The 17,573-nt window shown below is 41.6% G+C and overlaps 1 protein-coding gene across 1 annotated transcript in view; it reads right to left on the bottom strand.

Moving 5' to 3' along the window:
- The window catches only part of MALRD1 (MAM and LDL receptor class A domain containing 1), a 420,915-nt gene that overhangs the window by 318,598 nt on the left and 84,744 nt on the right, over positions 1 to 17,573 (bottom strand). The window contains exons 14-17 of the mRNA XM_045007156.1: positions 12,474 to 12,626; positions 12,222 to 12,327; positions 9,634 to 10,001; positions 5,630 to 6,051 (exon numbers count right to left, since the gene is read on the bottom strand). Of these exons, the coding sequence (XP_044863091.1) occupies positions 5,630 to 6,051; positions 9,634 to 10,001; positions 12,222 to 12,327; positions 12,474 to 12,626 (1,049 nt within the window). The remainder of the gene's footprint in view (positions 1 to 5,629; positions 6,052 to 9,633; positions 10,002 to 12,221; positions 12,328 to 12,473; positions 12,627 to 17,573) is intronic.

Here is a 17,573-nt window from a genome sequence, read left to right as displayed (position 1 = left end):
AGTGAGTACCGCCCCATTACAGGCAAATATAGTGCCAATCTATAAAATGGGAAATAAGGACAACCAGGGGAATTACAGACCAATCAGCTTAACTTCAGTACCCAGAAAGATAATGGAGCAAATAATTAAGCAATCAATTTGCAGACACCTAGAAGATAATAAGGTGATAAGTAACAGTCACCATGCATTTGTCAAGAATAAATCATGTCAAACCACACTAATAACTTTCTTTACAAGATAACAAGCCTTGTGGATAGAAAGGAAGCAGTAGATGTGGTATATATTGACTTTAGTAAGACTTTTGATACTGTCTCGCTTGACCGCCTCATAAACAAACAAGGGAAATACAACCTAGATGGAGCGACTATAAGGTGGGTGCATAACTAGTTGGAAATCCTTTCCCAGACAGTAGTTGTCAGTGATTCACAGTCAAACTGGAAGGGCATATTGAGTGGAGTCCCACAGGGATCAGTTCTGTTAGGAGGATAGGATTAAAATTCATAATGATCTGGACAAACTGGAGAAATGGTCTGAAGTAAATAGGATGAAATTCAATCAGGACAAATGCAAAGTAGTCCACTTAGGAAGGAACACATACAAAACGGGAAATGACTGTCAAGGAGGGAGTGTTGCGGAAAGGGATCTGGGGGGGTCATAGTGGATCACAAGCTAAATATGAGTGAACGGTGTAACACTATTGCAAAAAAACCAAACATCATTCTGGGATGTATTAGCAGGAGTGTTGAAAGCAAGACACGAAAAGTAATTCTTCCACTCTACTGTGCTGATTAGGCCTCAACTAGAATATTATGTCCAGTTCTGGGTGTGGACAAACTAGAGAAAGTGGACAAAAAGATGTAGACAAACTAGAGAGTCCACAAAAAAGCAACAAAAACAATAAAAGGTCAAGAAAACATAACATATGAGGGAAGATTGAAAAAACTGAGTTTGTTTAGTCTGGAGAAGAGAAGACTGAGAGGGGACATGATAACAGTTTTCAAGTACATAAAAGGTTGTTACAAGGAGGAAGGGAGAAAATTTGTTCTCCTTAACTTCTGAGGATAGGACAAGAAGCAATGGGCTTAAATTGCCGCAAGGGTGGTTTAGGTTGGACATTAGGAAAAACTCAACTGTCAGGGTGGTTAAGCACTGAAATAAATTTCCTAGGGAAGTTGGAGATTTTTAAGACCAGGTTGGACAAACACCTGTTAGGGATGGTCTAGATAATATTAGTCCTGCCTTGAGTGCAGGCAACTTGACTAGATGACCTCTCGAGGTCCTTTCCAGTCCTACGATTCTATGATTCATGGCTCCAGTATCCTTTCATCAAATCAGCAGATTATTACATGTTTTTTAAAAACATCCAGTCTAGTGGCTTGATTGCGATATCACTTATCTCTGCTCTTTTTTTGGCCTGCTTTCCATAATTAAAAATAATGTTAACATATGGCCCTTTATTGCTTATCATTCACAAGTTGTTTCTCTTTCCTAGAATGTAGTGGACATCTAAGTACACAAGTGACAACCATCTATGAGAAAGAAAAAAGTGGGGGAGGAAAGGGAATTTTTCTTCTGATGTGTTCCTATACGTACAGCTGGTCAAAAAATTTCAAACAAAAAGTTTTTTCATCAAAATCAATATTTTCTATCAGAAAATGTTGATTTCTATGAAATTTTTCAATTTTCCAAATGCATATTTCCAAGCTAATATAAATATGTCCTTTCAAAATATTGATTTGATCTGAAACATTCCATTGATGTGCACATGGAAACAATGAGACAGATATCCTAATATGGTTAAATGCAAAGGCTGCAACTTTACTTAAAACTACAGTGTTACCCAACTGGAGTGACAACCCAAAAATACTCAGCAGGGTTGTTCCAGTGCTGATCTCAAGGGGCACTAATGGCCCTCATGTACTACAATCCTGAGATTGAATGTGAAGGCCATGCCCCTCTATACTCTTAGGTCTGGCTCAGGGCCCCAACTGGAAGCCAGTCTTGACCCATCCATTCCTCCACACCAGAAATAGGAGAGATAAGACAAAGGGAGCCACAAGCTGCATGACACATAGAGGCAAACCCAATGTGCAAAATCATGCCCAGAACCAATACCCAAGCAGATTACTGAGTTACAAAGACCTCAGCCAGACCTTTTCTAACTAAACCACCACATGCATCTGTCAAAGTTGTGACAATTGTAACTTCAATGGTAATAAAGGTAATAATTGGAGATATACCAATCTCCTAGAACTGGAAGGGACCTTGAAAGGTTATTGAGTCCAGCCCCCTGCCTTCACTAGCAGGACCAATTTTTTGCCCCAGATCCCTAAGTGGCCTGCTCAAGGATTGAACTCACAACCCTGGGTTTAGCAGGCCAATGCTCAAACCAGTGAGCTATCCCTCCCCCCATAAATGTCATAAACATGCCAGATGGAGGGTAAAAAAATCCACACGGCAGTTTGCCATTTTTGCCATATGGGAAAAATCCCTTCCAGAACATAAAACTGGTGACCAGCCAAGCCCCCAGAATCAACAGAGATCCAGAAACTAGATTAAGGGTGGGGCTGAAACAGGAAGTTCACAATGAGCAAACAGTATCAACTGACCTCCTCCTCCCCCCCCCCGCACACTTGACCTCCACTAAGTGGGAGCCAATCACATGGATGAAGCACCATTTCCACCACCCAGAGTATATTTTGAAACTACACATTTTGTTTCTATTTGTTGCAATTGAAAATGTCAGCAATCAGAAGAACAAGCTGTTTCCTATGCAACTTGGAACGTGCATTATCACTTGTGCTTTTCTAATTCCAGCCAAAACCATCTCATTTTGAAAATCACTAAGTTTGGAAGAAGGGTAGACAACCCGGCAGCAAAATTCAGTCAAGAACAGTAGTGGGCATAGGAATGAGCCATAGCTATTGATCTAACTGACCTAGTAGACTTCTCCTGCCCAAAGCAATTAAATCCCCAAATGAATAATCAAGGTAGGTGAAAAGCTTACTCTACAACACATGGCCAATGCAACAATTGACAAAAACTGAACAACTCAGTAACAATTTCCAACTCTGAGCAATATCCAAGGCACTCAATATCATGCTGATGTTTTCTCTGCCCATTACTCCCCTTTTTACACCAAACCTGGCCCTAGGGCTTTCCCTGTTGCCCCCTTTGACCTGAGAGCTAGTCAAAATTCAGGGCTCCAAACTGGGAAGTTCCAGTTTGAAGTAAAAATTTATGGTGACTGGTATCTTCTTGATGCAATCTTCTTCATTTCAAGGAATGTACGAAGTCCTGACTCTCAAACACAGAATGAACCAAGAATAAGAGGAACAGTTTCTTAGCTTGCAGCCCTCAAGCCTCTTTACGTAGTACCAGACCCAAAGCTCTCTCTAACTTTTTCCTGGATCACACTGTGCTTACAGGCTCCTGCATGGCTTTCTTGCCCCGCTCCCTCTCTCTGTTCTTGTCTGTTCTCTGTTTCTGTCTATTCTCTCTGACACTCCCATCCACCTGGACACAATACCCAGTCAACCTGTCTGCCCACCTGGTGCTAGTTTCTGGACAGACTCTATTAGACTTTGTTAACAGTCTCTTACAACTATCTTAAATGGATTCATTTACATATAAGTTTGAGTGAGGTTTTAATTCAATCCGTAACAAGATTATACTCAGTTCATAACACTCTGTACAGGAAGGAAAGATAGGAGAGCCCTGTGGTGCTGTCACAGTAAGTGTTCTCACTAACTCAAAACATCTTCCTAACCCTAATCAAGTACTTGTGTATGACTATTGATTTTGGAGTTCTTTAGGCAAACAATTAAGCATCCAACATACTTCCTTTCTATGCAAAAAAATAAAACGAAGTATGCATGCGGAACTTGCACAAAGAGGAACTAAAAGATGTTCAAACTCCAATTTAAATGCAGTGCACATTTCAATTCAATTCAAAGTCAAGTGTTTCCATATTTAGGGCCTGGTTCACTTCCCACAGACACAGGTATAAATTATGAGTAACTCCTTTCAAAACAATGAATTTATCCCAGTGTGAAACTGGTAGAAGTGAGAGTAGAATCAAGCTGCCAATGTAAAAAATGTCTTTCACATTCCTTCCAAGTATGTTGCATACTGCATGCCTGGTCACAATAAAAACAAATCCAGATGTCACACAACAAACAGCACAGTATGTACTACTGGCATTAATGTTTAGATATCAATATATTATGTAGTAGGCTAAATTAATATAGAAAATGAGGTCTGAGAATGAGTTTTAGTTCCAGGTTTTAAGAACTAGATACCTGTTTGTATACACACAGATTCTACTGTAGTTACTCTCTGCCCTAGAGTAACTTGTTCTCATTCACAATAAGGACTGTCTACTCTACAGATTTAGATCAATGTAACTCTGTAATTGTCTACACTGAAATGTAGCTCCCTTCAGTGCTCTATGTAGGTTCCATCAACTTCCACCTCTGCGAGAGGTGTAGCACTTAGGTTGATTTAGTTAGGTTGACACCGTATCTGTGTAGATACTGCATTGGTTATATCGACTGTTGCTGCCTTCAGAAGCCATCCCACAATGAACCACACTGACAGTTAAATCGGTGCAAGTCCTCCTAGTCAGGACATGCACAGATGACACATGGAGCATAGTGTGGATGAGCAAAAGCGATTTAATTACTGCAGTGGCTATACATCAACATAACTTAGGGAGACTTATTTTTGTAGTGTAGACTGTAGTGCAAAGGGGCCTTAAATGGATGTAAACCTTTACGCCCACACTAAGGTTTCTCTAAATAGCCAAAATGATGTAACGGGGCCTTAGTGTCAATGAGAATGTGGCCTTTTGTCCCTAAACATAGTCCTTATGGAAACAAAACATGGCACCATCTTACCTCTAATATTGCCTTAGATCAGTTAAATAAAGGAATTCATTTTTTGCTAATATTTTCTTTTCAATTAAATTTCTGATTAATTGGCATCACACAGTCAAATGAATGAACATCTCGAATACATTTGCAAGAAAATTATTGCAAATGTATTTGAGATGTTCGTTCATTTGATCCAACCCCAATATGACCCACAAGACAAAGTAAAACTTAAATGTTTTATAACACATAAAGCATTTTTTTTTAAAAAGGACACTGGATTTCCAGCTGTGCTCTATAATAAATTTGTATTCCACTAACTGATACTTACTTTTCAACCTATGAGCATTAGGCTCTTCACCCAAATATTTTGATGGGATATTCAGTTTAATGTCATGTAGTGAAAGGTTTTTCACAAAAAATAAAAAGATAAGCTGTTCCATATTCCCAATTGGCTTTGCAATCGGCACAAGCATAGTTTCATTGTATTCAATGCTGAAAGAACCAAGTAACAGCTGTTTCAAAATACCATGTGTTCATCTTCAAAGATGATAACCAGGCATTTTGGTATGGGGAAATGTGGCTGCAGCAGAACAAAATGTTTGGGAACATATTTAATCAAATGACAAATGTGTTTTAAAGTAAATTTGATCAGAGTCTTACTTACGTTTGGGTTTAGTTTACATTAGTGTAATCTCTCATTCTCTCAGCATTTTATGGTGCTCTAGTAAGTAGATTACAGACTAAAAGAATCATACCTGAAAAGGCTTAGCACTTGTAATGTTGAGTGTTTGCCGTATCCATCTGTTGCCTTGATTTCCAAACTTTTGCCACAGCAGATTACCCTTTGAGTTGCTCAAAATTCTCCAGAAGACTGACAGCCTATAAATGTGTTTTCCAAACATATGATAATGAAAGCGGAAAATGCAGCTTTTATTGCCATGAGTGGAAATCCCATTAAAGATTGGACTCAGCAAAACTGCTCTATTTTGGAACACTTGCGGTTCTGAGGATTCTATGTAGAGATAATGCCCCTTGACTGTGCCCAAAGTATGATCCTTTATTGGTCCTGTGGCAAATGTGGAAGTTGGGCCCTGGTTTCTGGTCCAGTCAAAGTCATCATCCATGTCCTGGTTCCAGTTGCATAGCCCGTTTTCAAAATTACACTGTAGCTCAGGTTCTGAAATATGTAAATACAAACCTTGTCAAATGAAAGCAATATGCTACATCAAACAACGTGATCTACTAGAATTTGCTTTTTCTCCTCAGAGTTAACCTCAGTGTAATTAATTATATTTAACCCAGTCTGAACAAGAAACAAGGACTAGATGCTTTCCTCACATATATGTGGCAATATAAACATACTCAATGGGAGTTATGCTAAAGTATCATGGCAAATTCTGGCCCTAAATTGAAACTTGATTGGACAAACCACTAGAAAAAAATATACTGTAGAAAAGTGGTTTTCAACCTTTCCAGACTACTGTACCTCTTTTAGGAGTCTGAAGCCAGAGTCCTGCCACCTGAAGAGTAAGCCCAAGCCCCGCTGCACAGGGCTGAAGCATGTAACTTAGCTTCATGGGGCCCTTGTGGCATGGGAGCCCAGGCAGTTGCCCTGCTTGCCATCCCTTAACCACAGTACTGTACTGCAATTAGTTTTTAAACTCTTACTACCCCTCAGTACTCAAACTAATTAGATATAGGCCAAGAAGCCAATGTTTGGATCCAGATTCAGATCAGTTTCAGGCTAGAATTCAGGGTTAGGGGCCAAACTGAATGAAGGTTCAAGTTTGCTTGCAATGGTGCCAAAATGTAATGAGCTTTTCTTGCAAGATTTCATCCCCAAATGACAGAAATCTCCTGGTTGCGTACATTCAGGGCTCTGTTTACAATTGTAAATGTTATATTAGTTCAACTTCTTACCCTGGAAATTATGGGAAGAACAAATAAATAGAAAAACAAAAGCAGTGAAAGTGTATGGGAACGTGAGAGAAAGGAGGACACCTTTGTACAGAATCTACAGTGTGGATACAGAATCCTAATCATCAATACACCATAGAGTGTGTACTCATGTTGAGAACAGCTCACAACACCTTGTGCAACAGAAATAAACTTTATTAAAGGAAAAATGAAGTGATTAATTCTAATAACCCAGAAGGATTAAGGCCACATATTAAAGGCTTCTCATCCTAGCCTCCATTTGTGCACACTCCAATTTACAACCTGCCCTCCAATTGTGTGCCCTCCTCTTAGCTCCTCCATTCTACTGTAGCTTCCTATCGAACCACCAACATGAAGCCTCTTCCTCTTGACTTGTGTACCAGATTAGATTTTCCCCAAGATCAGTCTCAGTGTCCAGCTGCTTTACATAGCCCATGTAAATTAACATTAGTATCAGGACTTAGGTAATCAGATAGGCAAAATTAAATCTGTTTAGTAATTTTAATTTTTCTACACTAAGTTATATATTAGCAAAAACATTATTGATGAGTTACAATTTTTTCCATTAGATTAAGGAATAATCTATTTTAAAATTAACAGAAGTTTTCCATTAACACTGCACCTTTTCACCTCTGTACAGGATTAAATGCAACCTGACAAAAATAAGCTATTTGATTTAGGAAAGCAGGAAGTGTTGCTGTTCAGGAATGAAGAAGACAACAGAGTGAGCACATGCCAAAGAAAGCATAAGCCTCATTTGATGCCTCTTCACTTGTAAATTATCTGGCCCAACTGTGACTTGAATTGGAGAGCTATGGATCACAAAGTGATCATGGTAGCAAATGAGATAGAGAAGACTCTCCACAAGACATCATTTGCAGTAAGAGTGGCACCTTCCAAAAATTCAACCACTGGAAGCGTGAAACCATCACAAATCTCCCTTTATGCGAAGAGTTCTCCCCTGCTACTGTAACTCACTTTGATCTGCATAATTTAGATCAAATGTGATAATGTATTTGCTATTTATTAATTTTGCTAAATGCTAATGTTCTTCTTGCCTTAAAAATTATGAGTGCATGCATGGAGGGAACGCCAACAGCAGCAGAGTTCTGAAACACTGAAAGGTGAATATCATGAATGTGAATATACAGCAGCTTTTCTTCATTTTAAGAGTTCTTCCTTGGAGGGGGATAGTTAATCTCACTGTCACTACTATGACTGATTTGTGACACTACACCCCACATCCATACCCATGGGGGTATGATTATGATATGATTATGACTCATCTTGTACACACTGCATCATGTAAGGTGTTATTGGAAAAGTTATGATTTGCTGAATATGATAATCCTATTTGAATGCATGTATCTTTTTGGGCCTGAAGTTATGAATATTGACTATGTATCTGTATTTCAAATGTGGTTACACTTGAGTGACACCCACGAGGCAAAATACTTCCAGCCTAGACATCCTAAGAACCCTCCAGACAGCCTGTAAGTAATGGTTGCTATGTCTCATCAAGGTTTGCAAGGGCACGTGATCAGATCACATGACACTGATCTCCATTTTGGGTGCCTGTATTTTTCCACAAACTGGTCTGGGAACCAAGTTTGAAACCTGTGGTTCCCACCATATGGAAAAGCTATATAAGGCAGGGAGTGCCATCATCTGTTCTTCTTCACTCCTCCACAACTCAACGCCTGAGGGAAGCTCTGAAAGAAAAGGACTTGGAACAGGGGTGAAAAGCCCAAGCTGCAAAGCCTTGAGAATCTGCAAGTCTGCTTGTATCATCAGTCAGGGTGAGAAATTGCTAACTCATATCCAATCTTTCCGGTATCCTAGGTTTAGCTTGCGGTTTTATTTACTAGGGAATTTGATTTGATCTGTTTGCTATCACTTATAATCACTTAAAATCTTTCTTTTGTAGTTAATAAACTGGTTTTATGTTTTAATCTAAACCAGTGTGCCTTTAAGTGAAGTGCCTGGGGAAAAATCTTAGCTTGATTAACATAAGTTTGTTGCATATTCCTCTCCACTTTGAAGGAGAGGCAAACTGAGTAATACATTTGTATTGGTCGGGGTTTTGATCAGGGCAGGACAGTACAGCTCTGGGGTCCTAGCTTGGGAAGCTGGGGGCTATCTTGGCTGTAGCCTCTCTATTGTTGGTTCATGTAGTGGCTGGTCAAAGCCTGCATGTAACTGCAGCTAGGTGTGTCCCTGCCTCTGTGAATGCTGGTGGTAGTGTAGGACCGGGAGTGGTCCGTAGCCTGTCACAGCAGCACAGTGCTGAGAGGGAGCCCAGGCTGGTGAGTCAGAGGGCTCAGTGGAACCCCAGTTCCAGGTGGTACCCTGCGGGGGGGAGAACCATCTCACTATTACCTCCATCATATACAGAATTGGGGGATATTATTCCCCACAGTATGTCAACATCTCATATGAATATAGATTTTCACCATACTTCATCTATTTAAGAAAAGTTAACATATTAAACAACAAGAACAAAAAACCCTAGCACACATCGTACTACCACTCTGAGAATTATATTCTGAACAAGCAGTGCCTTTCTATATTTCATAGAAAATACAGAAATATGGCCTCATTTCTAATAAAGACGATTGATCTGTGTGTATTTGTTTTCATTTTCTACAAGAGCTAACTTCTAGGGCTCATCAGGTATATATGGCACCAGTCAATCATTTTAAGATTGTATTTCAACAACAGATCTATTCACCCCTAGTGTAAGCAATGCAACTTCCAGGTCTTAAATTGATCATTATTATTACTTTTTTAATGGACAAGGAACAGAACTGAAAGTACTTACTGCAATTTTCCTCATCAGATCCGTCCCCACAATCATCCACGAGATCACACACCAATAAACTGTCAATGCAAGCCTTTGTGTCTTGGCACCAGAAACGATCAGCACCTTCACAGCTTACTGCTGGAGGTGGAAGAGCACAGTTCTCAAAATGTATGTCATCAATTGCTGAGACACCATCATAAAATCCAAGGCTGACTTTATACAGTGATAATTGGAAGGGCCATGGGAGGCGGCCAAGCTGAATGAAAGCCTTTAACCACTGCTCTCCTTGATTATAGTATACCCTCCAGAGGACAGTGGCGTTTTTCAGTCCATCAACATGTAATTGCATCTCTGCTGCTCCAACTGACTGTCCATAATTGTAATACCTGAAAAGGCAGTGGAAAATTCAAAAGGTGCAAATGATGAGGATGAATCATGTTAAATATACTGGACCAGTATCAGTTCTGTTATAATTCTATGGAATTTAATGGAATCACCCCTGGAATGAAGTCAGTCCACAGTGCCTACATCCAGTTCAGCAGCAATTAACACCATTCTTTATGTGATCTCATTGTCATATCATAGCTATATTAGCTTATCTGCTCTGGCAGACTTGGCTGATATATGAATCATGGACAATTCTGAACAAGTTAAGACTATGATGGAGGAAGGATTCTTAATTAAGTTAGAATCCACAACTGTACAGAGAAATTCTCCTTCATAGTAAGCAATTAACACAACACACAGGCAAAATATTAATTGTATGAATGTAATTCAACAGATAAATTTAAAGTTTCATTAAAGGAAAACAAAACATGTGATGTATACAAGAACTGGGATTATTTAGTCTGCAGAAGAGAAGAATGAGGAGGGATTTGATAGCTTCTTTCAACTACCTGAAAGGGGGTTCCAAAGAGGATGGACCTAGACTGTTCTCAGTGGTACCAGATGACAGAACGAGGAATAATGGTCTCAAGTTGCAGTGGGGGAGGTTTAGGTTGGATATTAGGAAAAACTTTTTCACTAGGAGGGTGGTGAAGCACTGGAATGGGTTACCTAGGGAGGAGATGGAATCTCCTTCCTTAGAGATTTATAAGGTCAAGCTTGACAAAGCCCGGGCTGGGATGATTTAGTTAGGAATTGGTCCTGCTTTGAGCAGGGGGTTGGACTAGGTCAGGGGTCCCCAACCTTTTCAGGACCAGGGACCGGTCGGGAGCGCTCGTCCCGCGGCTCAACTGGACCACCCGCAGGCGTGCCTGCGGGAGGTCCACCGGCTCCGTTTGAGCTGCCGCAGGCATGACTGCGGACGGTTCGCTGGTCGCGCGGCTCAGCTGGACCGCCCGCAGGCACGCCTGCGGCAGCTCAACCGGAGCCGGTGGACCTCCCGCAGGCGTGCCTGCGGGCGGTCCAGCTGAGCCGCGCGACCAGCGAACCGTCCGCAGTTATGCCTGCGGAAGGTCCACCGGAGCCCCGGGAGCAGCGGACCTCCCGCAGGCATGACTGCGGAGGGAGCGCTCGTCCCGCGGCTCGGGTAGACCTCCCGCAGGCACGCCTGCGGGAGGTCCACTGGGTCGGTTCGCGGCCCAGTTTCTAAGAGGCCGCGGCCCGGTACCGGGCCGCGGACCGGGGGTTGGGGACCCCTGGACTAGATGACCTCCTGAGGTCCCTTCCAACCCTGATATTTTATGATTCTCTGAACATGTCTTCCTTTCACCGTAATTATTAATGGCACTTTGCACTTCATCTAACGATCTCAAAGCACTTTACAAACATTAATGCTTATGACATCCCCATGAATTTAGTATTACTATATCCCTCTTACATATAGAGAAACAAATTATGTGACTGGTCCAAAAGTGACACAGCAAGTCAGTGCCAGAACTGGGAATGAGACCAGAACTTTTGACCTCCAGTCTCATAATCTAACTATTGAACAGACTTGTCTCTCATTGACGACAGTACCACTCTTTGATGATAAGAGAGATGAGATAATTTCCAATGGACTCTTTCTTCAGAAAACCAATTCTGAATTTTTTCACTTAACAAAATTTCAGGAATGACAAACTGGTTCATTTAAAAATAAGCACCACCCTGAACTTTAACACACAAATCTTGGTTAACTTTCCCCACCATCCTGCATTTAACTTTTTTTTTTTGTTCACTAAATAATTTGATAAAGCCTGTCTTTCTGAGATTTGCAGCCTGATTTAGAATTTCCCAGAGGCCTTGATGAGCCACTAGCCTTTTGTGTGGTTAGCTATTCCAAACTGAACCTCCTTAACATTTTGAGATTTCTATCAAGGATGGATCAATGTATTATTGGAATCATCATCAGATTTCTGTGTACTCTGGGGAAAAAAACATTTTAAAGGATTATGTCTTAAAGATCAAAAACTAAAACCATCCTGTGTCTCAGGTCTGGTTTTCCAAATGCTTCAGCTTATTGTTGCTTAGTGGTTACAACAAAGCCTTGCGACTAAATAGTAAAATGAGGCAATAAATATTGCCGAGGGAGACGTACACTACTGGAAATTCTAACCTTAATTTCAGTCCAACAGAAGCAATTTCAGATGTTCCATAAATTTAAAATAAAACTTAATTCGTACCAGAAGGACACTGTGCAACCTGATCCAGCCTGGTTGAACTTGGGGCTTCGTATTTGAGCAACCTGTGAAATGCTGCTGCTGCTTCTCAGAATGAACATAAAATGACCTGTTTGGGGAAAAAAAATAGAAAAGAACTTTTCATACACTGAGCCAGTGTAATACAGAAGATTTCAGCAGGGGTTATTGCCCCTGATTTAATGGCAGGCAGTTCAGTGTATGTGTCTCTGCATCAAGGACGTGTTTATGTCTTACCTTCAGATGTGTTATAGGTATGATCCTCTGGTGGGGCTTGTTTTTGAAAAGCAGATGGAAGTGCACTTCTGGAGCTTCTTACCCAGTCAAATCCATCTGCACTAACAGTCTCAAACCAGCCACAGCTGTCTGTTTCAAAGTCACATTTAGCAGCTGAAATATTGAAAGAGATAAATCACTTTGTATCTCTGAACATCACCACCACCACCTAATTAGACTGTGGAAAAACTTTCCAAAATGTAAGTAAAAGAAAAAGGCTCAAAAACAAAACATTTCTACAATGTGCCAGGCAGGTGTCCAGGGAAAAGACAGGTGGGTTACAGGGTATGAGAGTAGGTGAATTTATATTTATTTCAATTACAGTAGCACATAGTCATCAGCAAGGCTCAGGCCTTCACTGGCCCAGGCACTATGCACATGAGCATGCACATTGTACGATTTGTAGTCTAAATAAACAGAAGAGGCAAAAAGTGGAAGTAATATTATTATCCTCTTTTTACAGATTGGGAACTGAGGCATGAAGAGATTCAAGATCTCACAGAAAGTCTATGTCAGAAACAGGAATTGAACCCATATCTTCCAAATCCCACTCAATACTTCGATTACTAGTAAGATCTACCTTATCATTATCAAGCATCATAGGTAAGGCTGAGATTTAGTCACGGAGGTCACGGACTCTGAGTCTTTCCATGATCTCTGTAACTTCTGCAGCAGCCAGTGCTGGCTCAAGGGCTTACCTGGGGGTGGGGTGCGCTCCCTGGCTCCCACCGGCATGTCTCTGCATGCTCCCTACCTGGCTGAGACCGGCATGTCTCTGCAGCTCCTAGGCGGAGTGGCCAGGGGGCTCCGTGCACTGCCTGCCCCCATAGGTGCCACGCTCACATCTCCCATTGACTGCGGTTTCCATCCAATGGGAGCTGCAGAGGCAGCGCTTGTGACGGGAGCAGCACACAGAGCCCCCCTGGCCACCCCTCCCCTAGGAACTGAAGAGACATGCTGATTGGAGCCAGGTAGGGAGTCTGCTGCCCGCACTCCCCCCAGCACCAATGGGGGGCCCGGGCCATGTGCTGCTGACTGCCCCACCCCCCAGCATGAGTCCCAGGCCACGTGCCACTGCCTGTACCCCGGCACCAGCCCCAGCAGGGGTCCCGGGTCACGCCACCACTCGCTCCCCCTCCAGCACCAATGAGGAGTCCAGGCTGTATGCTGCTGACTGCCTCCCCCCCAGCACCAGTGGGGGTCCCAGGCCACCCTCCCCAGCACCCACGACATCCCCAGCCTGGCCCCCCAGAGTTAAGTGTGAAAATACATTCACTGCAGCCCCAAAATGATAAGACAGAGGGGTTAATTTAAAGGAAAAGTAAAAATTTAAGAAAATGTGTGTAATGCTAAATGAAGTATATTTAAATATTCAAGCAAGTGAAAAGATGACAGGATAAATGGGAAGTGTTGAGGCAAATTACTGAAATCTTGACAAATATGTGACACCAAAAAATGAGAAAATAACAGATTCCACTCTCTTAAATCTAGTTGCTCAAATTTAATGGTATTTTATTCCTGCAATATATACATTCTTTTTATAAAAGAGTTTAAAAGAGAATTGTTCGAGTAGTTATTTTATAGAGAGATTTATTATTTATTCATATAAAATGGATTTAATAAAACTGTGGACAGCCATGGTAACCTAAGCATCACTCACATTCTCCTCAAAGAATACCTGAAACTTCAGCAAGTAGCACACTTATGCCATAGCCTTTCTGTCTATAAAACTCAATTGCATCTGATCACAACACAGAAGTTAATGTACATTTTAAACTCAAATTTATCCAAGTGCCTTGGAAAAGGTGTTGTTAATTTACAGCCATAACAATCATTTATGGGCATTAAAATGCTGAATCCTGAAAACTGAGGGTATAGACAACTTCAGATATCCTAAATAAATTAACCTAATGTTATTTCTATCTTTTTTCTGCACTGTTTTATGTTGTCCATCATTTTCAAGCTTTATCATATGTTTTAAGTACCATTTTTATTTTTAATAATGAAGAATTATTGACTGTATATGGTATTTCCATAAGAGATTGATTAGAATCTTTGACACATATTTTAAAGGCTTATGTATCATTTGGCCATTGGAGGTGAAGAGCTAATTTTGGGGCTATTAAGTAGAGTGTATTAGATAAAATATTTCATGATGAATACCACTAAGAAATAAATACCCTAGAAATGAAAAACAACAAGGAAATTCAGGATGTGATCAAGGAAAATATAAGTTCATATGGGGTATATAAATCAACAGTGTTGTTGATGCCAAAAGCAGGTATAGCATAGATGACAAAGAAGAGAATGATTAAGAAAATCTTGATGAAAAATGACAAGACAACAAATAATATTTTGCAAATCTATAAGGAGCCAGGATTTGGTGGAGTTGACTGTAGGTGCATTGAAGGAACATAATTAGAGAGGAAGCAACAGATAGGCAAGGAAAACTATTTTTCCTTTAGTTTTTGCTCACCAGAGCCTGCAGAAAAAATATGAAACCATTTTCTGTATTCCAAGGGAGCAGCAGCAAAGAAAAGAACAAAATTCTGACACAGGTGTTACACCAAAAGAAGTAAATAAAGAAGCTAAACCAGCTAAGTCTCCAAGCCCAGATGATTTGCATCCAAGAGTGAAGAGATGGAACATAAAAGAAAGGAAGCAGTAGACCAGTGGTTCTCAAACTTTCTTTTACTGGTGACCCCTTTCACACAGCAGGCCTCTGAGTGCGACACCCGTTATAAATTAAAAACACTTTTAAATATATTTAACACCATTATAAATACTGGAAGCAAAGCGGGGCTTGAGGTGGAGGTTGACAGCTCGCGACCCCCCATGTAATAACCTTGCAATCCCCACCCCCCAGTTTGAGAACCCCTGCAGTAGACCATGCATTCAATTTAGGAATGCACAAATATACTTAGACAGAATAAGAACTGACTTAAACTTTCAGCTAAAACTCAAACCAAACCTTTAAAGGTCCAAATTAGTTTAGTTATCTGAAGTTGTAATTTAGGTAAAGAAAACAAAGGTTAGCCTGTTGGTATGCAGAGACATTCACCGGGGGAAGGAGACCAAAGCCCCAAGGTAAGTGGGGAAGTGGGATATCGGGAGAAAGCACAAGTAGGTGAGTGCAAGAGGGGAGGGCTCCTGCCCCATACTGGGACAGCAGGACGATCAGTGAGTTATCTTACATGCCTATACACAAATGCAAGAAGCCTGGGGAACAAGCAGGGAGAACTAGAAGTCCTGGCACAGTCAAGGAATTATGATGTAATTGGAATAACAGAGACTTGGTGGGATAACTGACATGATTGGAGTACTGTCATGGATGGATATAAACTGTTCAGGAAGGATAGGCAGGGCAGAAAAGGTGGGGGAGTTGCACTGTATGTAAGCGAGCAGTATGACTGCTCAGAGCTCCAGTATGAAACTGCAGAAAAACCTGAGACTCTCTGGATTAAATTTAGACGTATGAACAACAAGGGTAATGTCATGGTGGGAGTCTGCTACAGACCACCAGACCAGGGGGATGAGGTGGACGAGGCTTTCTTCCAGCAACTAACAGAAGTTGCTAGATCACAGGCCCTGGTTCTCATGGGTGACTTTAATCACCCCGATATCTGCTGGGAGAGCAATACAGCAGTGCACAGACAATCCAGGAAGTTTCTGGAAAGTGTAGGGGACAATTTCCTGGTGCAAGTGCTGGAGGAACCAACTAGGGGAAAAACTCTTCTTGACCTGCTGCTCACAAACAGGGAAGAAATAGTAGAGGAAGCAATAGTGGATGGGAACCTGGGAGGCAGTGACCACAAGATGGTCGAGTTCAGGATCCTGACACAAGGAAAAAAGGAAAGCAGTAGAACAGAGACCCTGGACTTCAGAAAAGCAGACTTCGACTCCCTCGGGGAACTGATGGGCAAGGTCCCCTGGGAGAATAACATGAGTGGGGAAAGGAGTCCAGGAAAGCTGGCTGTATTTTAAAGAATCCTTATTGAGGTTGCAGGAACAAACCATCCCGATGTGTAGGAAGAAAAGTAAATATGGCAGGCGACCAGCTTGGCTTAACAGTGAAATCCTTGCTCGTCTTAAACACAAAAAAACAGCTTACAAGAAGTGGAAGATTGGACAAATAACCAGGGAGGAGTATAAAAGCATTGCTCAGGCATGCAGGAGTGAAATTAGGAAGGCCAAATCACACTTGGAGTTGCAGCTAGCCGGAGATGTTAGGAGTAACAAGAAGGGTTTCTTCAGGTATGTTAGCAACAAGAAGAAAGTCAAGGAAAGTGTGGGCCCCTTGCTGAACGAGGGAGGGAACCTAGTGACAGAGGATGTGGAGAAAGCTAGTGTACTCAATGCTTTTTTTGCCTCTGTCTTCACAGACAAGGTCAGCTCCCAGACAGCTGCACTCTGCAGCACGGTATGGGGAGGAGGTGACCAGCTCTCTGTGGAGAAAGAAGTAGTTTGGGACTATTTAGGAAAGCTGGACGAGCACAAGTCCATGGGGCCGGATGCACTGCATCCGAGGGTGCTAAAGGAGTTGGCCGATGAGATTGCAGAGCCATTGGCCATTATCTTTGAAAAATCATGGCGATCGGGGGAGGTCCCGGATGACTGGAAAAAAGCTAATGTAGTGCCCATCTTTTAAAAAGGGAAGAAGGAAGATCCAGGGAACTACAGGCCAGTCAGTCTCACCTCAGTCCCTGGAAAAAATCATGGAACAGGTCCTCAAGGAATCAATTCTGAACCACTTAAAGGAGGGGAAAGTGATCAGGAACAGTCAGCATGGATTCACCAAGGGCAAGTCATGCCTGACTAACCTAATTGCCTTCTATGATGAGATAACCGGCTCTGTGGATGAGGGGAAAGCAGTGGATGTGCTATTTCTGGACTTTAGCAAAGCTTTTGATACAGTCTCCCACAGTATTCTTGCCAGCAAGTTAAAGAAGTATGGGCTGGATGAATGGACGGTAAGGTGGATAGAAAACTGGCTAGATGGTCAGGCTCAATGGGTAGTGATCATTGGTTCCATGTCTAGTTGGCAGCCAGTATCAAGTGGAG

Source organism: Mauremys mutica, chromosome 2 (genome assembly GCF_020497125.1).
Source record: "Mauremys mutica isolate MM-2020 ecotype Southern chromosome 2, ASM2049712v1, whole genome shotgun sequence".
NCBI lineage: Eukaryota > Metazoa > Chordata > Testudines > Geoemydidae > Mauremys > Mauremys mutica.
The sequence above is the reverse complement of the archived record's forward strand: the minus strand, read 5'-3'. Positions and strand labels throughout refer to the sequence as shown.